The 26173-nt window shown below is 53.8% G+C and overlaps 2 protein-coding genes across 2 annotated transcripts in view; both read left to right on the top strand.

Annotated features, from left to right (window-relative positions):
- Window positions 1-12094, top strand: part of GRK3 (G protein-coupled receptor kinase 3) — a 59744-nt gene extending 47650 nt beyond the window's left edge. The window contains exons 16-21 of the mRNA XM_066331524.1: window positions 117-183; window positions 639-734; window positions 3242-3404; window positions 4158-4294; window positions 5229-5342; window positions 5861-12094. Coding sequence (XP_066187621.1) covers window positions 117-183; window positions 639-734; window positions 3242-3404; window positions 4158-4294; window positions 5229-5342; window positions 5861-6022 — 739 coding nt within the window. The 3' untranslated portion in view covers window positions 6023-12094. The remainder of the gene's footprint in view (window positions 1-116; window positions 184-638; window positions 735-3241; window positions 3405-4157; window positions 4295-5228; window positions 5343-5860) is intronic.
- Window positions 12095-13459: 1365 nt separating this feature from the next.
- The window catches only part of MYO18B (myosin XVIIIB), a 55400-nt gene continuing 42686 nt past the window's right edge, over window positions 13460-26173 (top strand). Inside the window, exons 1-12 of the mRNA XM_066331789.1 lie at window positions 13460-13885; window positions 15036-15191; window positions 15281-16396; window positions 16622-16688; window positions 16852-16964; window positions 17092-17268; window positions 17780-17978; window positions 18880-19022; window positions 20062-20162; window positions 20608-20671; window positions 21918-22062; window positions 25580-25744. Coding sequence (XP_066187886.1) covers window positions 13460-13885; window positions 15036-15191; window positions 15281-16396; window positions 16622-16688; window positions 16852-16964; window positions 17092-17268; window positions 17780-17978; window positions 18880-19022; window positions 20062-20162; window positions 20608-20671; window positions 21918-22062; window positions 25580-25744 — 2872 coding nt within the window. The remainder of the gene's footprint in view (window positions 13886-15035; window positions 15192-15280; window positions 16397-16621; window positions 16689-16851; window positions 16965-17091; window positions 17269-17779; window positions 17979-18879; window positions 19023-20061; window positions 20163-20607; window positions 20672-21917; window positions 22063-25579; window positions 25745-26173) is intronic.

Genomic DNA, 26173 nt, shown 5'->3' with positions numbered 1-26173 from the left:
AAGCATTTCCCCGATGTTCTCAAGTGATAGAAATGTGACCTTTGAAGGCTTTGTATTCCTTGAATTCACTTGAAAAGCCCCTTCATTTGTTGACTTCAGTCACTTCTGTTTTGCAGCGCACAAGAAGTAAAGGAACATCCTTTCTTCAAAGGCATTGATTGGCAGCAAGTCTATTTACAGAAGGTAAAGGATGAAGACTGTAATTTTAGCTGACTAAAAAGCTAAAAGCAGTAAAAGGAAAATAAACCCAAACAGGTGCTGAACAGAAAACTTGAGGGTCACAGTGCCCAGCACAAGTGCTCACTCACACAAATACAGGGAGGGTTGTTGATGAATATTCATTACTACAGATCTCTCTGATTGTTAGGAGTGAGTTATTACATTTCCAGGGTCAAATGACTGCATGGTTTCCTTTCCTTTGATGTTTCTAAAATGGGGAGTTTTATCCCCACATTTTTGAAGGAGCTTTAATTAAAAGAAGTGCCAACAATTTTGCACTGAAGTTTAATTCCAGAAGGGACACTCTGGCACGGTCAGGTGTAATCTATTCCAGAAATACAAAGGTTGTGCATGACTGCAGAATGGAGTTAAATAATGCCCATTAATTTGTCTTTAATGATGCTGATTTCACTTTCTAGTACCCTCCCCCCCTGATTCCTCCCCGGGGAGAAGTCAATGCAGCAGATGCTTTTGATATTGGCTCGTTTGATGAAGAGGACACTAAAGGCATTAAGGTACCCGACTCTCAGTGGTGGAGGGTGGCAGTGGGGCTGCTGTGCTTGGCTTTCCATGTGTGTGTGTGTGACATTCCTTTGCTTCAGGGCTCTGGATGTGCAAGGAATTCCTTCAGGCTGGGAAAATCAATCTGTGCTGGTTCCACCAGAACTAGAACTAGACCTAGAACCTGAACAAGAGCCAGAGGTAGACCTGGAACCAGAGGCAGACCTGGAACCAGAACTAGACCTGGAACTAGAACCAGAAACAGAATTAGAACCAGTTGCCCAGTTGGAGTGAAAACCTGGATGGGATTTAGGAATGGAGTCAGCTGGTTTGAGTGAAAACCCAGACTGGATTTCTCCCCAGTCCAGAATGGAGTTGCGCAGTTGGAGTGAAAGCCCGGACTGGATTCCAGCCAGAGTATTAGAAGCAGAACTAGAACTAGAGCAAGACCTGGAATTAGAGCTGGAACTAGAACCAGAGCTAGACCTAGAACTGGAACATCCACGTTGGGTTTACTCTGTTCTTTCTTGCTTGCCAAGTCCTTATGTTTTTAGATTAACTGAGCTCTACTTCCTTACCAAAAGTTTTATTTGACAAAGGAAGCGTTTCAAATGGTCAGTAAACAACTGGGAATGCCTCAGATTTTTCAAGAATACCTTGTGGTTTGTGTGTTTAAAAGTTGGGATTTATTTCTGGTAGCTTGGAGAAATGGAGCTAAACCTTATTTTAATCGTTGAGTGGTCATAGAGTGCCAGGGAGAACTCTTAAAAATGACAAGCTGTGTTAATAGTAGCAATGTCACAAGTTAGAAAAGTGGTAAAAGAAATTACCAGGTTCTGATAATATCTAAGATATAGTGAAAATAATATAAATTATATTAAAAAGGAGAGAACTTAGAGCTGCTAGCCTCTTTGGGACTTACATGAAGGGGATGACCCTCTCTGAAGCTTCCCTGAGACTTTAGGACAGCAGGGCTTGGGTCAGTGCCCTTCATTGTTTTCATCACCTATTTCTGCAGTAGAACAAACCTTGTTCTTGTTCTTACAGAAATGAGTCAGGAGGGAAATTAATTGTTCTAAACTTTATAAGCAAAAAGCCCCATTAAGTACTCACTGAGTCTAAAAGAGAGCTCGTCTGTCAGTGTCACCTGCTGTGGTGACAGAAGTTGGCACAGAAAAGTGCAGAGAGCCCAGGATGTTCTTTATCCCAGAAAATTCCACATCTTCAGCATCAGTGTTACCCTGGCAGGATTCCAGCCTCCTGTAATCCTGCAATGCCAAAATTCAGAGGAACATTTTGCAAGGAGGGACCAGGCAGCCTTTTTATTTCATGAGGGGGTCAGATACTCTCAATAACATGATTTAGTGAGGAAGTCCTATCACGGAATGTGAATCACCAGCGGGTCAGTGCTGTGTCATCTCCAGATTGATCTCAGAATCTCATAGCTCAGGGATGAATTTCCCCTTGGGGGTGAGTCAGGGGGGGGTAGCAGTGTCCTCCCTGGGTGTCACAGGTGTCCAGAGGCAGAGGGAGCATTCCTGCCTGGGTCAGCTGCCAGCAAAGTGCCAGGAGCTCTCTCTGCCCTGGGCACCACAGTTTGAACCCCTTGCTCTTTTCCCCGCTCCCTGGGATTGTGTTTAATCCTGCAGAGTGTCCTGTGGCCCTGAGAAGAGCATGTGAGCTTTGGGGATACAAGGGGGGAGCCTGTGACTGTTCCCCCTTCCCCAGGTGCCACAGAAAATCCCCATAATAGCAGAAAGATCTTCTGGCTGTGTGTTTCCTGCCAGGATGTGGCATGGATCTCTCAAAAGGAGGAGAATATCCATTTCAGGAGTGTGTGGCCTGACTGCAGTAGGAGAATTAAGCTGCTCCTGCAGCTGTTGGTGCTGCATCCACACAGCTTTAAAGCCCTCCAGGGATGGGCACTCCACCACTGCCCTGCTCAGTGCTGGACAAGCCCTTCTGGTGAAGGAATTTTTTCCTAATTTTCTTGAGTGCAATTCAATTTAAGTACTCAAAAGGATTAGCGGAGAAAATAATCTTTGTCCTAGGAAGATTGAGGTCTGCAGCACATGCTGCTGAATTCTGAGGGTTAATTATTAAGGATATAAAGCCAGGCTGTGGAAGCATGGAAGGCATTGCTGTGGAAAACGTCTCCTTTCACTTATTCATGGGGGTTTTGTGCTGAGGAAGTGTTTGGGCAACAAAGTTAGGAATGTTGCTGCTTACATTGGAGTAATTATTAGATGCCTAGAGGGCGTTACGGGGCAGTGTTGAGTGAGGATTTTGGAGCTATCAAACCAAACAAGTTTTGAGCAGGTGGCCTGTTCTCTGCATATAAATTAATAACTTCGCTTAAATTAGTGTCTGTTGCTTCTCTTGCTTGCATCTGTTTTGTGAAGGTTTGAGTTCAATCCATCTTGTAAAATAATACTGTTGCATGGGTAACTATTAACTGTTGGGGATAAGAATAGTGAAAGTTATTAAAATGTTGGGTTTTTTGTTGTTTTTCTCTTGCAAGTTGCTTGATAGTGACCAGGAGTTATATAAGAACTTCCCTCTGGTAATATCGGAGCGTTGGCAGCAAGAAGTAGCAGAAACTGTTTATGACGCAGTAAATGCAGACACAGATAAAATTGAGGCCAGAAAAAGGGCTAAAAATAAGCAGCTTGGCCACGAGGAAGGTAATCTGTCCTTACACTTCTCTCATCTTTTGCTGCTTAGGTAGTAATTCCTGGGTTTGGAGTTCCACAGACTCCCACTGCCGTCATTCCCAGGAATCGTTAGGATTCATTTAATCGCTGTTGTGTTGCTTAAGATGTTTCTTAATGTTTTGAAATGCTGGATGATGACATCAAGCTTTGGAAAGAGTTTCATGGAATCATAGACTCTTGGAATGGTTTGGGTTGGAAAGGACCTTAAAGCCCATCCAGTTCCACCCCACTGCCATGGGCAGGGGCACCTTCCACTGTCCCACTTGCTTCATCCCCTGTCCAGCCTGGCTTTTGACATTTCCAGGGACCCAGGGGCAGCCACAGCTTCTCTGGGCACCCTGTGCCAGGCCCTCCCCACCTTCCCAGTCTGTGGGGTTTGATTTCCTGCCCAGGAGCTGGGAAAGGCCCCAGGAAGTTTTGCGCAGCAAACTGCAGCTTGCACAGAGGGGGTTGCATCAAACCCCCAAACTTTGGAGAGCAACATTCAGGGCTTTTAATAACCTCCTCCAGTGGGATAACTTCTTTAAGAGCCAATTCCTGTCCTTGGTCCCTGCTGTGCAGCCACAGCAGCTGTGTAGTTAGGGCAGACCTGGGGCTGTGTGTGTGGTCTGAACCTGCTGAGGCCACGGCGGGTCCGGGGCTCCGTCCCCTCGGCACAGAGCTCACTCACAGTGCTTTCAGCTGCACCTCCTGTCCCTTTGCTAACATCTTCTCTTGGTTTAGATTATGCCCTGGGGAAGGACTGTATCATGCATGGATACATGCTCAAGCTGGGGAACCCTTTCCTGACTCAGTGGCAGCGGCGTTACTTTTACCTCTTCCCCAACCGGCTGGAGTGGCGAGGAGAAGGAGAGTCCCGGGTGAGTGAGGGGCCCCGGGGAGCTGTGGTGGAGGTGAGACACACCTGGAGTGCCCAGGAGTTCTCCTGGGGAAGGAGTTTCCTCTGAGTCAAAAAGCCAAGTGGATCTGAGTAACTTCTTTCGAGTCTCACTGTATTAATGGGTAGCTTACACTGCACGGAGGAGACATAAAGTTGACTTGAGAAACCTGTTTGCTCTGTTTTGTTGTGTTTTTAAAGGATTTTGGTAGTTGATGGTGTTGTTTTTCATTTAGGACCTCTGGACTATTTATACAAAAAAACACAAACTGGTAAGGTGACAAATACTATAGCATTTTATTTCCAAGAAAATGCTATAGTGGTTGTAGTGTAGCGCAGCTGTGCTCATGTGCAGGGCAGATAATTTGTATATTTAAGTTAAGGAAACGTTTGGCATTTAAGACATTGTGTCCTCTGCAATCCATAGGGAGAGTTTCCCTGCACACTGCTGTGTATGTTCTCTTTGTAAGTATTCAGTGCTGAAATATTCCCTTTCAGCTCTTTGAAGTAGTCAAATTGGCTTATTTTTTTTTTTTTTTGTAATAACAGTAATGCTTGAAAAATGTATCGAATGATATGCAACTCTTGAGGGAAAATAGTGAATATTCTGTTTGCAGACACACCTATTTGTAGATTCTTATTTCATGCTGTCATTACTGGCTTTTAGAGCTGATATTTCATTGTCACTGTTGAAGCAACCAAGCCCCTTGTAAATCTCTCTCTTACCTTACTATCTATCTTTAGTTCATGACCCAGCCTTCAGAAATAAATGTTTGTGTAATGACTCTTAATGTTCATCACTTAATTCATATGGATAGTCCAGGAAAACGAGATAGTGGGTTTATTTGATGGGCAACAAGGGTTTTTTTTGAGGCTTTTTTTGCAAATAATTCTCCGTTCCTTTGCAAATGCTGCAGCAAAACCTGCTGACAATGGAACAAATAGTATCTGTTGAAGAAACACAAATTAAAGATAAGAAATGCATCTTACTGAGAATTAAAGGAGGAAAACAGTTTGTCCTACAGTGTGAGGTAAGACTTGATTTTTGATAACTTGATCAGTTTGTTTTGCATATGATAAACAATGGACAAGTTTTTCAGGTCATCCTGTTGCATGTTAATTAAGGCACTTGGTGGAGCAGAGCTGGAGTGTTTATCACACTCCAGTTTTGAAAGCATGAAACTTGCAGCTGTGCCAGTTTCTGTCATGGATTTCAGTGGCATTTGGGATAGAACGAGTTTGGTTTATTAAATTGCTAAAATCTCCCAAATTTCTCAAGCTCTGTGTGCTCCAAGGGCCTTGTTGGCTCGTGTCTCACCGTGGGGAGCTGCTGGGGCTCATGTGTGGAAAGGGGAAGTGCTCAAATCCTCAAAACATTGTACCAGCCTTGGTTGGGGTGATGGAGAAGCTAAGGGCTGCACGTGGGCAATACCCAAAGTTGCTCATTCCTTCAGAAAATTAAAATAACTTCTCTAAAGTGCTGTGTGAGAGAGAAGACGCTGTTGGCCGCGTAGGATGAAGTGCCAAACTGCTTCTGTGTCTCTTGCAGAGTGACCCTGAGTTTGTTCAGTGGAAAAAAGAGCTGACAGAGGCTTTCACCGAGGCCCAGAGGTTGCTGCGCCGGGCTCCGAAATTCCTCAATAAATCCCGCTCCACAGTGGTAGAGCTCTCGAAGCCCCCGCTCAGCCACAGGAACAGCAACGGGCTGTAGGAGACACCGACCACGTTCCCACAGGGAGAGCTGCTTGGTGAACCTGCAGAGTGTCCCAGAATCCTTGTGAACGAATGACTTTGTGCAGTCCTGGAAGGCGGGATGCGCTCGGGAGAGGAGGAATTCGATGTTTACAGCGTGGGATCGCGTCAGGACTCTGTCTCCGGAGGCTGTGAGGACTGGAAGGGTGGCAGGGGGTGGATCCCTGCCCCTTCCCTGGCAGCGCTGGAAGTCACCAAGCGGAGAGGCTGCTCCTTGCTCCCACGTGTCCCCACCCCCGGCGGGGCCCGGCCCGGCTCCGTCCCTCTGGAACTACTGATGGAAGGAAGAGGCTTTTTTTTTTTTTTTTTTTTTTTTCCCTGCCATGCCCTCAGTGGTGCTGGGCTGGGGGTGGCACGGGTGCTGCTGGCTGGGTGACACTCCCGTGGTGACACTGACGGAGCCGGAGCTGCCGCCTTGGCCGTGGTGGGTGCCCCTCACTCTGTCGTGTTGCCGTGTCCTTCCCGACCATTACTGCTGAACTCTTCTGATAACCTTGCTCCATACTGCTGATGATCAACAGTGTGACTCTGATGCACTTCAAAGTACTGAATTCTAACTGTCCTGTGGTTTAAATGTTAATTGCTACTTCATGGGAGCGTTGAACTCGAATTATTCCCTGGGTTTGTTGTACTCACTAATAGTAGCTACCACCATTTTTGCTTCTTCTACGTATATGCAGTACTATAACTGACACAATAGAGTAATAATTGGTGAAGAGGAATTTATGGTAGCTTCATCTAGTGCTCTGTTGTATAAATTGACTATTTTAGCACAGTTTTTAAAGAGCAGATTCCTTTTGACAAGTTTACAGTGAACATAAAAGACAGTTCTTTTCCATTTCAGGTCAACTGCACTTTTTAAAAAATTAAAAAAAGAAATGATTCAAATCCAGTGCATTCTAGAGCATGTGCTGGGTTCCGGTGTGTGTGGGTACCTCGGTACGTATCCCGGATCACTCCTCAGTCCTGGGACTCGGGATCCTCCTCTGCTGTACACAGGTGTGTTCCCATAGCATAGAAATCCCCAGGAATCTCCCCAAAAAATCCCCAGTTCCCCCTGGAGCCCGGCCCAGGAGGTTCGTGCACATATCACAGCTCGGCTTGGGAAAGGATCTCTCATTTTCTGTTCTGAAGGGTTCAAGGTGCCCACAGTGAAAGCAGTGTGAGCAAACTGAGTGTGGAATTGACAGAATGAGCTGATCAAACACCAGGTTTATGTTAATTCTAGCTCGAGGCATCAGGTGTGTTGGGTGGAAAGTCATGCTGAAGGAAAGATCTAATCCTGAGCTGTCCCACAGCTTCAAGCTGGGCCTTGCCCTGGGTGTTGTGGTGTTTTTGTAAGAGAGAGGTCAGGGCTGAACTTAAGCTGTTTTTTCCAATTCAGTGAACAGCTTGGAGTAGGTTTTTCTTCCCAGCGACAGAGGTACAACTCTCATAGTCCCTGAAGACAGTGGAGTTGTGCCTGTGTAAGTGAGAGCAGAATTTGTGCGTGGTTTGTTGAGCGTGTCAGATCACCTCGGAGTTCCTTGGAGAAGAGTAGTCAAAGTGGCTCTATTTGCATCTGCACGGGGGCTGCTTTTGCTGCACAGCTTGTGCAAACCCTGCCTGACCACCTGGGGCTGCACCAAAGGGAAAATGCACTCTGGAAAATCCCCCCTGAGAAAGTGGTTTCTTTCGATGTTATTTTTTTTCTCCCCCGTTTATTTTCCAAATTATTCTGTGTAAACAGTGCCAGCCTCTCTGTCACTCCTGTTGAGCATCTCAGCTCCTCTGTAAGGAGCAGTATCAGAGGTGATTGGTCAGTGGTTGGACTTGATGATCTTGGAGGTGTTTTCCAACCTAAAATGATTCCATGATTCTGTGTGTGATATTTAAAAAGTGTTTGGGATAGAGAGTGTCTCATCCCGCTGGCTGTGGTTCAGCTTTCCCTACAATACCATGCAACGCTCGTATTTTTCCCCTTGATTTAGAAAAAAGCCCTCAAATGGTGTTAAAACCTTCTCACAGTTCTTGTGTAACTTGTTTTCACTTTCCTAGTCCCTGCTCAGTTCCATTCTTCTCCTTCAGTTATTTTCCATGGCTGGATTTCACTCTCGCTCCCTGTCAGCAGATTCCGGTGCCGATGGCAGTGAGGGAGGAACAGGTCATCAGCTGGGAAATTGTGCCTCAAACCCAGAGATTTTATATGAAATGAAGGCTGTATATTCACTTATGGAAATACATTTATTTTGGAATGCGATGGAGTTGGGATGGCCTTGGAATATCCTCATTATCATGTTCCTTGCTGCTCCATCCAACCTCCAGTGGGAGGGGCAGAAAAAGATTTGGATTTCTTTAGCCAGATGATTTATTGACAGTTGAAAATAGCTTTATTTTTATGACTTGTATCTAACTGTGCAGCCAGGAGAGGAGAGGTTATCACAGTGATAAACTCCTGAATGAAGTTGGGATCCCAGTAAGAAATGGGGCTCTGGAAATGCTGGCGTGCAGGGAGAGCTGGAATTGCACCCTCCAAACCAAAAACTCCCAGATACTGCCCCATGCTGCTCCTTCCTGGTGTAGGAACCAGAGTCTCTGAAGTTTTTGGACAAAGATTCTTGGTGATGTTAATTTGCAGGAGGGTCTTTGGCTGTGTGTTTAGGATCCCTCATTTATTTGCTAATTATTTTGCAAATTCATGAAACTGTTAAAGGAACATTTACTGTGGAGTGTTTTCTTGTGTTTTTTTTTTTTTTTTTTTTCTTTTAATCCTTCATCTAAGTGTTGGCCATCGACTTCTCCAAGTGTAAATCTTCTTCATCTTTGTTGTGTTTGAGCTTTTTGTGTTCTTGTTCCTGGTCCAGCGGAGCCTCGGCTGCAGTCTCACGGGTTCTTCCCAAAGTGCTGCTGTGAGAGAAGCTGGAGTAATGCTGGAGTGGATCCAGCTGGGATTGACATTCCTGGTATGTTTCCCCACCCCCCCAGCAGGCTTCAAAAAATCTTGGAGCAGGCTAATAATAGCTGGAAGTGTGTCTGGGAAGGGAAGCCTGGCAGGTAGGGAGAGAGCAACTCTGGGGATAGACCTTGGCTTAGTCACATTCGAGTTTTCCTTAATTTCTTGGGGCTGCCCTGAGCAGGGCCGAGAGTTGGACTCCTGATGACCCTTGTGGGTCCCTTCCAGCTCAGGATATTCTGTGATTCAGCACCTCCCCTTTAGAAACCCAGTGGAAGATTTTCCTCTACCACTTCTATCACAGGGTGGGGGGAAAACTCAGAAATTGAATTGTGAGGTGGGGTTTGGCTTTGAGATAAATCAGGTGTTTGCAGCCCAGCGTGGAGGTGCTGGAAACAGTGGTTTGTGCTAAAAAAAAAAAAAAAGCCTTGTTTTGGTTGTGATCCTGCCCATAGTGGCCACTGCTGGTGGCCAGAGGAGCTCTTGGGGTTGATATTCCCTGAGCAGGAGCGGCCCCAGCGCTGGGACATCGTCATTCCTTGGGTTTGCAGTGAATCAGCCCACGAGGAATGAAATCCCTGGAGCTCTGAGTGGCTCTTTCCCTGGCAGCTGGTCAGCTTTAGGACCAGGTCCCTTGATTCCATGTCCATATCCGTGTCCCACAGCCGTTGGCACGGCGGTGTCACCTCCCAGCACGTGGCAGTGACACGGCTCCTCCGCCTCTGAGGTGTTTGCACCCGAAATATCCCCAAAGGAAGGACTGTTTGAAGTGTACAGTAGACAATAAATAATTCTAGTTGTGTTGATTAATATAAGGAGTGAGTCAGTTCTGCGAATTAAAGGAAAAAAAAGAAATCTGAGAAGGGTATTTTGACAAAGCATAGTATTAATTTTAATATTGTAAAAATAAAAAGAAGGAAAATATCTAAAATATACAGAGAAAATATGTATATCCAAATGTCTGAGGAGTTTCAAGATAATCTACTTTTGTTTCCTGTTGGTTTCTATTCCATGGTGTACATATTGTGTGGATGGAACATTGGCTGTTTTAATACTATTGTTAAATTGTATTTTTATTTTGTGTTAAACTAATCATCACAGACTCAGCTTTATTTTGTTTATGTAAAGGTTGCTATGCTCTGTAGGTATAAACCCGAGAATTCTATTTTAACAGAAAAAGCATTTTATATTATTTATTAAATACATGTTTCTCCAACTTCTGACATTCCACAGAATTTCTGCTCCGTATATGTATGGAAGTGGCAGCTCCTTTCAAGCAGGATCAGCCGGCTTTATTCTGTTTTTCATGACAAAGTAGGGCTAGATTCCCTGAGGCTGTGCAGCCCTTCTCTCCCAGCACGGGGACTCCAGGCTCTGTAAGGACCATCTCAGGTGGCTCCTGAAGGCAGAAACACCAGGAAAACTCCTGCAAATCCACCCCTCCATGGGATATTTCCAAATTTCTCCTTTATCCTTCAGCTTTCCCAGAGCAAGTGTTTATTCCTAGGAGTCTGTGCTGAGTTAAAGAGAATGAATGACCTAAATTGAGGCAAGGAGTCAGCGTGGTGTTTGATCCAGCTCAGCCATCAGGGAATTGCAGAGCTCTGTCATTCCAAGGGGAAGCAGCAAGTGGAGGGAGAGCCTGGAGCACTGGACTGTAGGACCCAAAACATCCTTACTGAAGATGGGTTTGGTGTGTGAGGGAGATCTCTTGATCCTTAAAAACAGGATCGTGAGGCAGGAGCAGTGCCTGATCTGGCAGATCCCAGAGCCAGACCCTACTTGGTGTCCCATCCCAGGAGGGGAGTGGCCACCCCAGGACCCTGCGGGGACTGTCCCTGGGGGTGTGGGGGGGGTGACACCCAGGCAGGATTCCCCTGTGGTGCCATTGCTCCAGGAGCTGCCTCTGCTGGGCACATCTGGGCACATCTGCAGAGCCAACCCCAGCACCTCCTTCCCCAGCGAGGTACAGAAATAGCCCTAAATTTATCAGGTTGCTCAGTTCCTAAAAATAATTCCAGTTGTGCGGTTTGAGGAATACTCAAAGTATAACTTGTGTGCTCTCAGTTTCCACCGCGGTGGGGTTGGGGGTCTGTGCTGCTCAGAGCTGATCCCCGTGGCATTTCTGCGGTGAAATGTGGCATTTTCCTGCTGCTGAAGTTCTCTCCTTGCTGAGGGGCAGGGAGGGAGCCCTGCTGTGCTCCCCAGAGCAGTCTTTGCCGCCTTTACCATTTCCCTCTCTGATCCCTTTGGATTTTGGGGTGAGCTGTAGCCCAAGCTGTTCCTGGAAGGAGGGGGGAGCTGGTGGTGGATGAGACTGTGCCAGTGGCATTTGTGGCTCCTTGGTGTCACCCCTGGAAAGGTGCCCTGGTGGGGACAGTGATGAGACTGGTGCTGCTGGCCTGGGGTGTGTCCAGGCAGGGATTTGGCAGAGAACCTGAGGACAGCTGCAGGAAGGTGGCTTTGTCCAGGGCCAGGTTGGTCTGGGTTTGTGTGACACGCTGTGTTTCCAGGCTGGAAAAGGAGATGGGCTGGGAAGAGGCTTTCCTGTTGGGTAGCAGGCATCTTCTCCTCAGGGAAATGGAGAGAGCAGGCAGTGGGTGAGATGGCACAAATAAATACGTGTGAAAAACAGAATAAAGCAGGAGCATCCTCGGAGAGGGGGTTTGTGAGCATTTCCAATGCCTCACTAGGTCCTTTAAAACAAAAAGGAGCAGATTCACACGAACAGCTACTCGCGATGAAGGAAAACGATCGAAAGAGAACCTGTCCTAAATTGTGTAATTAATGGTAAGCAAAGCCAGGATCTGTAAATAACTTTAGATATTGTATCAATGAGATCATTCCTTGTTTTATGTACTTGGCTCTTTCCATATTTATTGTGGGGAGGAGGGTCCCGGTGCCTGTGAGCTGTGGCCTCGCTCCTCACGGACTGTCCCGGAGTTTACAGCCCCGTCGTGGCGGGTGTGCCACACTCGGTTCTTGCCGCCAGTATTTTTTTAAGGGATTATTTTGGCACAGCTAAGCTGCTTCTGTGTGTTGGTCAGTACAACTGCTCTCCTACGACCAGACCCCAATAAAAACCGTCCTTTGCGTGTGTGCTGGTGTCTCGTTCTTTGCGTGTCACCTGTCCCTTCCCGTGCTGACGGTGTGGCTGTGCTGGCATGAGCAGGTGCCTGCAGGGCACAGCTGGATGGACCCCACACCCCACTGCCCCGTGCACAGGTAAGTCCCTTCCCTCCCCTCAGCCCTGTGCGTGGTGTTTGTCCTGGTTTTTCTAAGGGACACGCCAGCTGTGTCCTGTGTGATATTGTGACCAAGGGTGATTCTCCACCTGCAGTGGCCAGGCTGCCCCGTGGCTGCAGTGACACCTGGGAAGGATCATGGAAACCGTGTGCTGTTCCCAGGTGAGATTGGGGGTGGTGAGATGCTCAGCCTCCTGCCAGGAGACTCCAGACAATCCTGTTTCCTTTCTTATTACCCAGAGCCATTCTGGCTGTGGGTGGCAATTCCCTGGGTGTGTCCGTGGAGCTTTTGGATCAGATGTAGGGGGACATTACCCCTCTGCAGCAGGACTTGGCCTGAGTGGGTGACCTGCACCCTGACTGGCTCTTGGGTGCTGGGCCATGTGGGACACAGGTCCTGCTGGGCCCCGAGGGGTCACCCTTTTCCCCATGTGCTCACCACGTGTCCACTCTGCTGCTCCCCTCCCACCTGCCCCTGCCAGGTGCTGACCATGCTGCTGTTGGTGCCAGGGGCTATTTTGAGCTCTGCTCCCAGGTCCTCCTCCAGCTCGGCCCCATCTCGGGGCTGGGGTGAGGAACTGGGGTGTTCTGGGGAGCCCCGTGCTGGGCTCCCAGCCCAGGCTGTCCCCTCGGGCAGCGCCAGAGTGCTCTGGGTGGGCTCACACTCAACCAGAGCCATTCCCCCAATTCTTTGGGGTGCAGAGGTGTGCACCAAGGGGGGCACAAACACAAACAGTGTTGGGGAGGACACTGGTGACACACGTGTGCCACACGCTGCAGAGGCCAAAGGACGAGGAGGGCCCCGCGGTGCCACAGCCTCTCCCCAGCCGAGGCCCCGGTGCCACGGCCGCGGGTATTTTTAGCAGTGACATGTGTCACCTCAGCTGCCACCGCGGCGGGGGCGGGGGGAGGCGGGTGCTGACCCTCTCGGCGCTCCCCGCGCTGCCGCCGCCGCCGCTCTCGGCTCGCCGGGGTCCCGCGGAGCCCGGTGCTGGTGCGGGACATCAGCCCCCGGCACCCACCGCCCCCAGCAGGTACAGGCTCTGGGGGGCCCCGGGGTGGGGATCGGGGTCCGGCCGGCCTCTGTGGGTTCGCGGGGCCCCTCGGCAGGGAAGGGTTATTTTTAGTTGGGAATGGACGGCGATAGCGGCAGCCCCGGCTCCGGAGGCGGCTTCCCGACGCGGGGCTGTGCTGCGGAAAGGAACGCGGCAGGGCGGCGATGGAGCGGGGATGGGGACGCTGCTCCCTGCCCGCTGCAGGGACGTGCCTGGGGGACCCCTCGATGGCAAGCATCAGGGGTGGCAGCAGGAGCGGGTGCCAAGTAAGGACCAGATCCAAACGCCCGCTCCCGCTCGGGGCTGCATCCCAGCGGAGGGAGCGCGGTGCTGGTGTCGGTGTCCCGGGCACCGCTGGTGCCACCCTGGGGGCTCGGTCACGGCACGTCCCCTCCGTGCCTCGGTTTCCCCGTGTGCGGAGGGTCTCTCTCCGGCCGGGGGGTGACAATGCCGTGTCGCCGGCCACCTCCGGGCTCTGCGGTGCCATCGGGGCCGGTTCTCCCGGGACAGCAGAGCCCGGCTGCGGGGACAGCGCGGGGGCAGCGCCGGTCCCTGAGGGCACGTGGCGCTCGGAGCAGCCGCCCGGGAAGGCAAGTGACATTCCCAGCCCTCTCCTGGCCGCTCCTGCCCTTTACTGTACAAGGATATTGCGGCCGGAGAGGCACAGCAGGGCCGGGCGAGCCCCGGCGCGCTCCGTGCCTGAATGATCCCGACAGGTGAAGCCGGGGTCAGCCCCAAGTGGGGCACGGACGGGCTCCTGCTGCCACCCAGCCTGGGCCCGTGGGGTCCCGCCATCCCCCCCGTGCCACCAACCCTCTGTGCCACCACCTCCCCACGCTGGTGTCCTCGCCCTCCCCAGCACTGCCCCCGCCCTGCTCCAGTTGTTGCCGCCAGCTCAGGTGGGCAATGCCCGGCACCAATACCAGGCCACGGTGCTGCCGGCCTGGCACGGCTCCGGGGCCAGCAGCAGCCCCTGGTTAACTCTCTCCTCTCTCTCTGCCCGGCGTGTCCCCACGTGTCTCCGCACAGCACCGTCCTGCCTCGCCGCCACCATGGCCATCTCCTCGCGCCTCGCGCTCTGGGAGCAGAAGGAAAGTCTCTGTCCGGGCTGGCACTGGTGCTGTTTTGGGGCTGGGTGCTCAGGCTGCCTGGGAGCTCAGTGCTGGGGGGTGTCACTGTAGCAGTCCCCGGGGTCACGTCCCCACAGGTCCCTGTGGTCTCCTTGTGCTGTGCTCGCCCCCCTGGCTCTGGGCTCCTTCCCAGCCTGAGTGTTTGGTTTGAGTGGGTTTTGCCTGCCTGAGCCTGGCAGGAGGATGCAGTGTTTGATGCTGGTGCTGCTGCTGGAAAAGCTGCGGGAAGTGGGGCTGGTTTTGCCCTGAGGCCTGGCATGGAGGGTCCTGCAGGGCTGCATGTGGCTGTGGTGATGCTGGAGCTGCTTCTTGCCTGGTTGCAGCCAGGAGGGTTCCTCCTGTGGCCGCACCAGGGCTGCTGGCACAGAGCAGAGCTGGCAGTGCCCCTGGGCTCCTGCTGGGCCAGCCCTTGGGGGGCTGCACCAATCTGGGCTTTTTTCTTCGGTGCTTCTGCTCCTGACCCAGCCTGGTGCCCTGTGGTCTCAGCAGGAGCCTGGGCAGTGCCTCAGCCCGAGCAGGGTGCTGGTGCTCAGCCCTGCTGCCACTACCAGGCTGAGCTGGCTGCTGTCCCTGTGCCTGCCCTGTGACCCACCTCTGCTCCCAAACGCAGATCCGTGACGAGGACCGGGGGCCGCCGCCGTCTGCTCCCCCCCTGCTGCTGTCGGTCATCCCCGGAGGGTTCATCAAGCAGCTCGTGAGGGAGACGGAGCAGGAGGCCAAGGCGGCCCGGAGGAGGAAGGAGAGCAGGGTGGGCACCAAGGAGGAGGTGAGAGCTGAGGGACCTCACCCAGCACCGGGTGTCCTCAGGTGTCCCCTCGGGTGTCACACCAGGCTCTCCTCTCCTTTGCCTGGCAGCCCGCAGGGAAGGACGGCGAGGCCCGAGGAGGAGGAACCAGCGAGGGGCCACTGAGGAACGGGCTGAAGGCAGAGGGGCAGGGGGGCAAGCGGGTCACAGCCCCCCCGCACAAGGAGCTGTCCCCTGAGGTGCTGGGGACTGTCCCCAGCAAAACCCCGGCCCCTGCACCCGGCCCCACAGCACCTGCCCCCAAACCGGCTGAGACACCCCCCAAAAAAGCAGAAACGTCCCCCAAAACAGCAGCACCTGCCCCCAAACCAGCAGAGACATCCCCCAAAAAAGCAGAAACATCCCCCAAAACAGCAGCACCTGCCCCCAAATCGGTGGAGGTGCCCTCAAAAAGAGCAGAGACCCCCTGCAAACCAGCAGAGGCATCCTCAAAACCAGCAGAAACATCCCCCAAAACAGCAGAGGCTTCTTCCAAACCCTCAGAGACCACCCCCAAACCAGCAGAGACCCCTCGCCCAGGGGCTCCCAAGGTGGGAAAACCCTTGTGGCCTGGGAAGAGCCCCAAGGACTCCTTTCTGGGGGGCAGCCCCCCAGCTCCAGCCCCCGCACCCAGCCAGGGCCCCCAGCGTGGCAGCAAAGTCCCAGTGAAGGAGGGGGACGTGCCCAAGGAGACAGTCCTTGAGAGCTCCAAAAAGGAGAAGGGGACATTCCCTGAGACCACCAAGAAGGAGAAGGGGACAGTCCCTGAGACCACCAAGGAGAAGGGGGCACCCCTGAGGCACGAGGAGCCCCCAGCCAAGGTGAAAGCCCAGAGGGAGCTGTTGTCAGCCAGGAAAGAGCCAGAGAAGATGAAGAAAGATGTTGGACGTGGCAAGAAGGAGCCGAGAGAGATCAAAAAGCCTGAAAAAACCACAAACAAGTCAGAGCGTGTCAAGGGGGAGCCAGGAGGAACCCAAGAGAAGTCCACAGATGTTGGAAAAGAAGTGGGCAAGGTGAAGGAAGAGCTGGGAAAGGGTAAAGAGATGCTGAAAGAGAGCGAAGGGATTGGCAAGAGCACAGAGCAGGACCGGGCTAAAGAAACATCAGGAAGGAGCAAAGAGATGAGCAAGAGCATGGAAAAGGACCAGGATAAAGAGGCATCGGGAGAGAGCACGGACAAGGACCAGGTAAAGTGCCAGGGTGTTATCTGGGTTTTGGGGCACTGATGCACTTTTCTGGTTTCATGCAGCTCCTCTCCGTGGGCTGGGCTGGCAGGAGGGTGACCCTGGGCCTGGATGGGCAGGCAGCACAGGGACAGGAGTGTGGAAATGTCCCTGTCCATGGGGCAAAGGTAGTTTGTCCAGCTCAGTTTTCCTCCTGCTCTGCCCAATTCCCCTCTGTCCTCCCCACAGGCTCCGAGGGACGTTTGGTATGAGGCAGGGAAGGTCTGGCTGATCCAGCAGGACGGGTTCACACTGGGTAACTCTCCCTCCTCTGCTCTGGATGAGCCTGGATGGGGCTCCGGGTGCTGTGCCCGGCTCTGCCCCGGGGTTGGCTTTGTTCCCTTGGCCTGTCCCCAGCCCACAGCCGGCTGCGCCCAGGGCTGCCCCACGCTGGGGACACTCACCAGCCTCTCGTTCAGCCACACAGCTGAAGCCAGACGTGGGGACCCCGGAGCTGCCGGCGGGGAGGGTGAGGGTGCGCCGGGACGAGGATGGCACCGTCACCGAGGTGGACGAGGACAGCGTGCAGAGGGTGAGGCTGGGCTGGGGCAGGGATGGGCGCAGGGTGCCTGTACCCCTCTGTTGGGGTGCCAGCGGGTCTGGCACAGCCCTGCCGTGAGAGCAGAGCTCGAGGGGTGTGTGTGCCTCTCTTCCCGCAGACCAACCCCCCCAGCCTGGACCAAGCCGAGGATTTGGCCGCGCTCATCAGCCTCAACGAGTGCAGCGTCATGAACACGCTGCGGCAGCGCTTCCGCGCCCGCCTGCCCTGCACCTACGCGGGGCCCAACCTGGTGGCCATCGCCACCGGCCCCGAGCCCGCCGGAGGAGCCGGGAAGGTGAGAGAAGGGACCCTGGGACAGCGGGATCTCCCGTGGGAAGCGGCCACCAACCCTCCTGGGGACAGTGGCGGAGAGCGCCGGGCGCGGCGGGGCCGGCAGGTGGCACCGTGGGACCGTCACAGCGCGGGGACAGTCGGGGCCGGGGATGCTCAGGGGACATTTGGGACCAGGGCTGCTCTGGGGACATTCAGGACTGGGAGGGACACTCAGGACCGGGGATGCTCTGGGGATATTTGGGACTGGGAATACTCTGGGGACGTTCGGGACTTGGGATGCTGTGGGGACATTCGGGACCGGGGATGTTTTGGGAGAGGGATGCTCTGAAGATACTGATGGCCAGGAATGCTCTGGGGGTGCTGGTCTTGGGGCTGGGGGTGCTCTGAGGACTCACTCTTGGGAGGTTCTGCACCTTGGGGAGAAATCATCACCCTGAGTGTGAATATCTTCGGGGTTTTCTCCACGAGAAGCCCGTTTGGGACGTGCTCTATCACTCTCCCCCTGCCCGCAGGTCCCCAGGGGGAAGCGGGACAACCTTCCCCCGCACATCTGCTCGCTGGCACACAGAGCCTACAGGAATCTGCTGATGCAGAGGCAGGACCAGGCCATCATCCCCCTGGGGCACAGCGGCGCCGGCAGGACCCGCTGCTGCCAGAGCGCTCTGGAGTACCTGGTGGGCACGGCGGGCAGCCTGGACGGCAGGGTCACAGGTACGGGTGGGGGCACAGGTATGGACGGGGTCACAGGTACGGCAGGGTCACAGGTATGGGCGGGGTCACAGGTATGGACAGGGTCACAGGTATTGACAGGGTCACAGGTATGGACGGGGTCACAGGTATGGACAGGGTCACAGGTACGGGCGGGGTCACAGGTATGGACAGGGTCACAGGTATTGACAGGGTCACAGGTATGGACGGGGTCACAGGTACGGGCAGGGTCACAGATATAGGCGGGGTCACAGGTACGGGCAGGGTCACAGATATAGGCGGGGTCACAGGTACGGGCAGGGTCACAGATATAGGCGGGGTCACAGGTATGGACGGGGTCACAGGTACGGGCGGGGTCACAGGTATAGGCGGGGTCACAGGTATAGGCAAGGCTGGAACTGGATGCACAGAGCCCGTGCGGGCTGGGGGCACACAGACACACAAATCCCGACCTGCTCTGTGTCCCCTGGGGTGGCTCCTAAGCCGCCGGTGTGGCCTCGAGTGCCCGGCCCAGACTGAACAGATTTGCTGCTTTGATAAACACCCAGCGTGAGCAGCGCAGAGGGAATTACTCGAATGACTGCGGTGCTTGGGGCAGCGCTTTCCCACCCGCTCGGGTTACTGGTGACGCGGGAGGAAGCGCTGCTCGGCAGGCAGTGGTTAGATTTCGGAGCTCTCTTGGGTACACCGTGCTCTTGCAAAGGGCTGAGGGATGACTTGGGACAGGCTGGACAGACTGGCACGTCCCCTTCTTGCCAGCACACACCCGGTGTGGCACGCTGACCCCAGGCAGTCCCCCAGGGCTGGGACAGACCACGGGAGGAGCAGTCAGAGGTGAGGCAGGAGGAGACACCTCCTCCAGAGCTGCGGGGTGGCTCAGAGGGCTCTGCTGGTCGTTTTGCAGTGGAGAAGATCCAGGCAATGTTCACAGTCCTGGGAGCCTTTGGGTCGGTGACCACGGGCCACAGCAGCAGCTCCACACGCTTCTCTATGGTCCTGTCCTTGGATTTCAGTGCCACTGGCCAGGTCACTGCTGCTCACCTCCAGGTACCTGTCACCCGCTGAGACAGGAGGCCTGTGGCTGAAAAGGGGGTTCTTTGGAGCGGGGATGAGCCATCCTTGTGCTGCCCTTCCCAGCCAGGCCGGGCACAAGGGGCGATGCTCCACTCCCTGCTCTGCTCCCTGCTCTGCTCCCTGCTCCCCCAAAACCAGAGGTGCCCAAATGGCCCCTGAGCAGAAGCTCTGTCAGCAGCATGGCAGGGTCCCCCAGCCTGTCCCTGTCCCTGGCAGGGAGCTGGGAGCAGTGCTGGGATGAAATGTTGATGAGGAAATGCATAATTCAGTGTTTCATTAGCAACACCTCACGGCCGCCTGGGGCTGAGCCTCGGAGGGCTTTTATCACCGACAGGGCTCTTATCAAAAGCTCTTTAATCAACGCTGCCCGTGCCCCTGGACCTTGTCTGAGGAATCAGAGGGCTGAAGCCTTGTCTGCTCCGGGGAGCACCAGGGCTTCCCGCTGCTGCCTCTGCTCTGCCCTGGGCACACACGGGGAGCTGGTGGCCTGGTGGAACTGTCCTTGATCAGGAAGGGGAATGTCCCCGTTAGGACCACCAGAACCACCCTGGCATGTCTGTGGGACAGTCTGGGACCCCCGGGGACACTCAGCACTGCTGGCTTCAGTGCTGGCACTCAACACCTTTAGCAAGGCTGGAGCTGAGCTGGGCTTGTCTTGAGGCAATGACTTACCCCAAACCTGCAGCATCTTTGCTGAGGCCACAAGACTGCCCAAACCTCTGGAAGCTCAGAGGGGAGGGACCGTGGCTGTTGATTTCTTCCACTGAAATGTTGCCCCTTGATGCCTGGATCGAGATTCAGCTCTTGCTTGCACAGCCCTGGGTGGGTGGAGCAGCCCCTAAACCCACTGAGTCCCTGCAAGGAGAAATCCAGTCCCTTCTTGGCAGCTCCCAGGAGCATCTCCCCATCTCCCTGTCCCCTTTTCCCTCCTCATCTCTCTGTCCCCTTTTCCCTCCTCATCTCTCTGTCCCCTTTTCCCTCCCCATCTCTCTGTCCCCTTTTCCCTCCCCAGACCCTGCTGCTGGAGAGGGCCCGTGTTGCCCAGCAGCCCGAAGGAGAGAGCAGCTTCAACATCTTCCCGCTGCTGCTGGCTGGGCTGGATGCGGCAGAGAGGTGGGTGTGAGGCTCCAACAGCCCCGGGCTGTCCTGGGATTCCCCCTCCTTTATACCCAAATTCCCTCCATCAATGGGGTTTTGAGACCCTCCCCCGATAAGAGATAGTGAAAGCAATTACATTAATGGGGCTGCAGGGATCTTTCTGCACATACAGAAATTTTCTATGAAATGAGGGCATTTCCTGGTGCTATTTTACCCCTCCACTAAAGCTGAAATTGGGGGGATAAATGAGACAGAGATCCCTTTCCCTCTCACTGCAGTTCCCCCCGGGGTGTGTCCCCAGGAGAAGGCTCCTGGTGCACCAGCTCATGTCCCTGCATGGGGCAGTGCTGTGGTGGCCTGTCCCATCCAGGTCCCTCAGGTGGCGCTGTAAAGGTGGCTGGGGGTGCTGAGGGCAGGCAAAGGAGGGAGCTTGACTCTCATTTTTTGTGACTACTCCCAGGACGATGCTGCACCTGCACCAGGTGGCTGAGAGCAATTCCTTTGGGATCAAACCGTTCACCAAGGTAGGGAGAGGGAAATGCTGGAGTCTTGTGCCCAGCTGAAGTGGGATGCTGCAGGGCATGCTGCAGTTAGAGGGTGGCTTGGAGTCCCTGGCTCCTGGCTGATGATGCCACTGTACTGGGAGCCTGGAGGGGAGGAGGGAATGTTGGGATGTGAGGGAGGGAATGTTGGGATGTGAGGAAGGGTCTGCCCAAACAGTTCCCCCAGCACCCCTCTGACAGCCACAGGGGGGCTGCTGGGACTGGGGCTGCCCTGCCTGGGATGTCTGCTTGGGTTTTGCACATGCCACAGCCACCTTGGGACCAGATCCTGCTGCTCCAGGGTCACCAACCCCTGGTGTTCCCCTGCAGCAGCAACTCCCAGGGACAAGAGCATCCTTTGGACAGCCCAGAATGTGAATTTTAGGAGTTAAAGCTCCACAGCTGATTCCCACCCGCAGCCCCCTCATTAGTCTGAGCTGTCTGCAGAGCCCCAGCAGATTGTCCAGGAGCCAAAGTGCTGGGATGAATCGCAGCAATTTGCAGTTACATCATCTATTGATGAATCCAATATTCCATCTTCATTAAGGAGCTCCTGCTCCACTTCAGGAGCCAAAGGAATCAGCTGCTGGAGCAGCAGCTCTGAGGAGGGCACAGCGAGGTCCTCACCCTGCTGATGCAGCAGACTCGGGTTCAGAGGTGGGGTTTTGCCCTCTTTTCACAGCTCTGGTTTCTGGGAATTTGCAATCCCAGCATGGAGAGGTTTCCCTGATCCCAAGGTGGGATGTTTCCCACTGGAGCTGGTGGCTCCTGGTCCCACAGAGCAGCCCCAGCTCAGGGACTGCAGGAGGGGGTGTCTGTGGTGGGAGGTGGCAGGTGAGGTCCTGCTGGTGGCCAGGAGCTGCTCAGCTCTGGGCCAGGTGTGTTTGGTGAGGAGTGAGGGGACAAGGCTGGATGAAGGTGTCCCTGCCACGAGCTTTAAGGTCCCTTCCAACCCAAAACACTCAATGATTCCATGATACAAAGCATCCATCCCCAGCTGCTGCTCTGTAGACACTCATGAAATGGGAATTACATGTCCCTGTTTGACAAGGTGATGAACCCAGCTTGCTCCTTACACCCGAGGAACCTGCCAGTGGCTTCTCCACTTGCTCCAAATTTCCCGAGGGTCCTTCGCTGTGTTTCCTTGCTGTCCCGATGGTTTCACTCTCCCTTCTATGGGTGCCTCCCAGCAGAGGCAGTGACATCCCCTGGCTCTGTCCCCCTGCAGCCTGAGGACAAGCAGAGAGCCTCGGTGGCCTTCTCCCAGCTCCGGGCTGCCATGGGCACGCTGGGCATCTCCCCAGAGGAGCAGGCAGCTGTGTGGCGCATCCTGGCTGGAATCTACCACCTGGGAGCTGCTGGAGCCTGCAAAGGTAAGGGGAATCCTGCCTCTGCTTCCCTCACACGTTGTCTCCGCGCTTGGAGCGTGTCCTGGCAGGGATCAGTGTCTGGGGGTGTGCAGGGATGATTCTCATCCCAAGGCTGCTCCGTTTGTGGTGGCTCCGAGTTCTTCCATGCTCTTCCTCCGTGGTGGGATGTGGGATGCTGGTGTTCTGCCCCGTGGGATGCATTCCCATTCTGGAGCAGATCTGTCCTTGCCACATGTGGGCAGGGCAGAAGCTGCTGGGTGTCACCTCCTTAAGAAGGACTGGGGTGGGTGACTCCTTTGTTGGCGTGTTGTCCCCAATGACACCATGAAGGGACAGCTTCAGGTAGCACTAATTTCATCATGTCTTGAGTGTCTACCACAGTAACTGAATTATAATAGGCTGAGTCTGGGTGAAGATCGTGTTTATAGAGACTTTGTTAATACGGGCGAGCAGGAATTGCCTTATCCCTTACAAATTATTTTAGGACGTGCACTAACCCATTTTAGAGGCAGCACATTGATTTACACACTTCAATTTGTGAGGGCTGCATAAAGGCTGCCACGAATTAAGCCACAGACATTTATAAATGTCTCTGCACCATGTCATAACACATCTTATGGTAATTTATGCCATTAATCATTTATTAATTATTTTAAAAGGATAGATGCTGTCGTGACTTACAGTGAGTTCTCTTTTCTTCTTCTTTCTGGTATTCTCTTTCCTCATCTCAATCTACCTTAATGCCCTTCCAGTTTTATAGATGACCCTGTGCTCTCAGGCTGATGAGTGTCAGAAGGCTCTTGGCCAAAAAATTTGAAAGTCCTCCTGCCCTGTGAGTTTTTTGGGAGAGCAGATTTTGGAGACGTGTCTCGTTTCAGGAGTGCCCAGCTCAAGGACAGGTGGAGGCATGGTCACAGGGAGTTTTTCTTTGCTCAGACTTCCTGCACATTCTGTCCTCAGCCCTCTATAAATCTGTCTGTGAGGGAATCAAATGCTGTATCCAACAAATCCTGCTCCATTCTTTGAGCAGGAACAGGAATGGGAGTAGCGGATTCAGGCAGGGCTGCAGCTCCGAGCACACTCTGGTGTGGGATTAACAAGCAGAGCATGTCTCAGTGTCGCTCACTCTGGTATTGATTCCCCCACCGCGTGTCAACAAAAGGGGAGAAATGAAAGGAAATATGGATAAAAAATGGATCAAAGGCGGATGGAGCAAAAGTCTCAGTGGGGGCGACGACTCTTTTAATGTGGTTAAACCTGTCTCCCGATAGCCATCTCTTCCCTTCCCCTTTCATGCCCTTTGATGTTGTGTATTCCAAATCCTCTCCTTGAAATCTCCCCGAAGGGAGCCTCGGCACTGGTTTTCCAGGGCATTCAGGAGCTCAGCCGGGTGTCTCCTCCATCCCCATCCACAGCCACGGCCCCGGCACGTGTTAAACGGGCCCCGGTGTGGGCTAAAGGCTCCTTTTCCCTTTCTCTTCTCACCCCTTCAGTCTGTGCAGGAATAAACCAGGAGGGAGCAGCACCACCTCTCCCTGGCTGGGGGTGGAAAATGTATTTGCAGCTAGAGAAACGCTGAGAAGAAAAGATTGAATTTCAAAAGCTCGTTCTGCTCCATCCCGGTGTCAGCCCTTCCCGCTGCCTTTGAAACGTATTAGAGCAGCTCTTTTATTAGGAAAGCAGCCTGGCAGCCAGAGGCCAGCGGGGCACCCTGGGTACCATTCACCTGAGTGCTCCAGTCCCTTTGTGGGCTGCAGAAAATCCCCTGGTTTAATTTATTTGCTGCCCCTGTAAGCGGAAGGGAGGTTTGGGGCGCAGCGGGGCTGGCGCTCAGCTCGCTCTCACGCTGGCCTTTTTGCTGCCTGATATCAGAACAAAGCATTGTGGCTCCCAGCTCCCTGTGGGCTTCCCACCACGCACCTGTAATGGAGGTGGCTGCCACTCCAGCCATCCTGGTGCTGTCACAGGTGTGTCAGGAGTCGCTCCAAACCCCCTGGCACAGCGAGGCTGCTGCAAATCTCACCTCCTGAAACCCTTTGGATGGAGGAAAAAGACAGGGCAGAAGGGCTGGGACCTGCTGCTCAGGTGGAGGACACTGAGCTGCCCCAAACCCTGCAGAGGTCAGGGGCACCAGGGCAGCAGGAGGGACAGGAGCACCCACAGAGTCAGGGGGGAATTTTGGGATCAGTGAGACCAGCAGCAATAGCCCAGAGTGAGCGACTGAGTTGTTGGTTCATGGGGATTGTTGTGGCCCAGGGGGTTCTGCACAGACCCATCTATGTGGCATCATGTCCTGGGAGCCCAGGAAACGGCATTGAGCAGTCTGGAAATGGGCTGGGGCTGTAGCAAGAGAGGCTGAGCTGTCCCCATGAGCGCTGACCCTGTGTTTTCCTTCTGCCACTCTTAAATATTTACCTGGGCCAAAGTAATTCCCTTCAGGTGTTAAAGTCAGGGAATTTTCCATGGTCACATCACACTCAGGAGAGCCACGTGGAGCTGCTGCTGGTTATAGCTTATGGAGGGTAAAATGGTGCCTGGGGGAGCCTGGGCTGAGTGGACCCTCTTGTTTATCCCAGGGATGCTGGAGCAGCCAGTGTGGGATGCCAGCCAGGTCTGTGCAGGCCTTCCAGCCCCTCCAACTCCCTGGCAGGCAGAGCTTTTGTGTCTGACAGGAATCAGCATCTGTCCAGCCAGCTCACACAAGAACAAGTGAAAACAGAATAAATCAAAGCTTGGAGTGTTGAGGCAATTCCTCTGCCTGCTCCAGCACAGCCCTTGATGTTGGAGTCCTTCAGTCAGCATAGAAAACACTGGGAAAGGATCAAAGGGGAAGGGAGAAGGGGATTGACTGTCATGAGTGTGCTGTGAAGCACCCCCAGCCCTCGAGCCCTGCTTTGTGCATCCCCTTGGCTGGGAGTGGGTTCCCCACGGAGCTTCCCAGGATGTGGCCACCTCTCACTCTCCACCCCACACCCTCTCCCCAGCTGTGTTTAAAGGGCCCGTTTTAGCTGCGAGCCCCCCCAGCTCCTCATCCACCACCCAAAAGTGCCACCCTGAGGTCTCTGGGTGACTTTGGCTGCTCCCATTTGTGCTCATTCCCCCTCGTGTTCCTGAGCTGTGCTGCTCGGCTGCCTCCACGGCCCCACCTTCCTGCCCTGGATTTGTAAAAGGATTAATCCTGCAGATTACTCCCTTATTGATTTTAATCATTGAGCTGGAATTGTTATCACCGGATGGGAGTGATGTCTGAACCGCAGCTCCCGGCTGCAGGGACAGCAAACACCGCCGGGACCCTGAAAGGTGATCCCGGATTTCCAGGGATTGGTTCCTAATCCCATCAGCTCCCACGGGCACATCTGCTGCTTTACTCCGCTGAAACTCTGATATCGCGCGGTTCACCTGGTCCCCGACTTGCCTCGGACCGTTTTGATTTTGGGGGTGCCCAAGGGGGGGCCGTGGGAAATCTGGTGATGCTAAGGCAGAGCTGGCCCTGGCTGAGCCCCCCCGTGCCCCTCCCCAGTTGGCAGGAAGCAGTTCCTGAAGTTCGAGAGTGCCAGCCGCGCTGCTGAGGTGCTGGGCTGCGACGTGGAGGAGCTCGGCACCGCCGTCTTCAAGCACCACCTGAGGCACATCCTGGCACAGGTGACAGCACGGGGCCGGCCCCAAGCAGAGGAGAGCCCACCAGGTACCGGGATGTCCCAGCCCTTTTCCCTTTATCTCTGGGGGAGAGGGAACGGTGAGGCTGTGAGAACCAGTTGGGTCTGTTAATATTAATAAAACCATCGACTCCGCTGTGTCACATCGCTGCCCTCAGCTCTGCAGCTGCCCCTGCCTGACCCTCCTCAGGGACACATGGAATCAGGTGAATTCAGATAAATGATGCGGCTGTGAGAGCTTTGCCTGGAAAAACGGGAATTCCCCAAACTCCACAAGTGGAGCTGGGCTGGTGCTGTGCTCTGAGCACCTGTTTCCTGCAAGGAGCTCTGGATCAGGGATTGTGCTGCTGAGCCACTACAAACCTTAAATTATAGTGTGGATCTAATTCATGGAGGCAGATCCAGCATGTGCGAGGTGGGAGGGTGAGATATTGCCTGGATTTCAGGTCAGCCTTCCC

Source organism: Sylvia atricapilla, chromosome 17, assembly GCF_009819655.1.
Source record: "Sylvia atricapilla isolate bSylAtr1 chromosome 17, bSylAtr1.pri, whole genome shotgun sequence".
Taxonomy (NCBI): domain Eukaryota; kingdom Metazoa; phylum Chordata; class Aves; order Passeriformes; family Sylviidae; genus Sylvia; species Sylvia atricapilla.
This window is presented reverse-complemented; position numbering and strand designations above follow the sequence as displayed.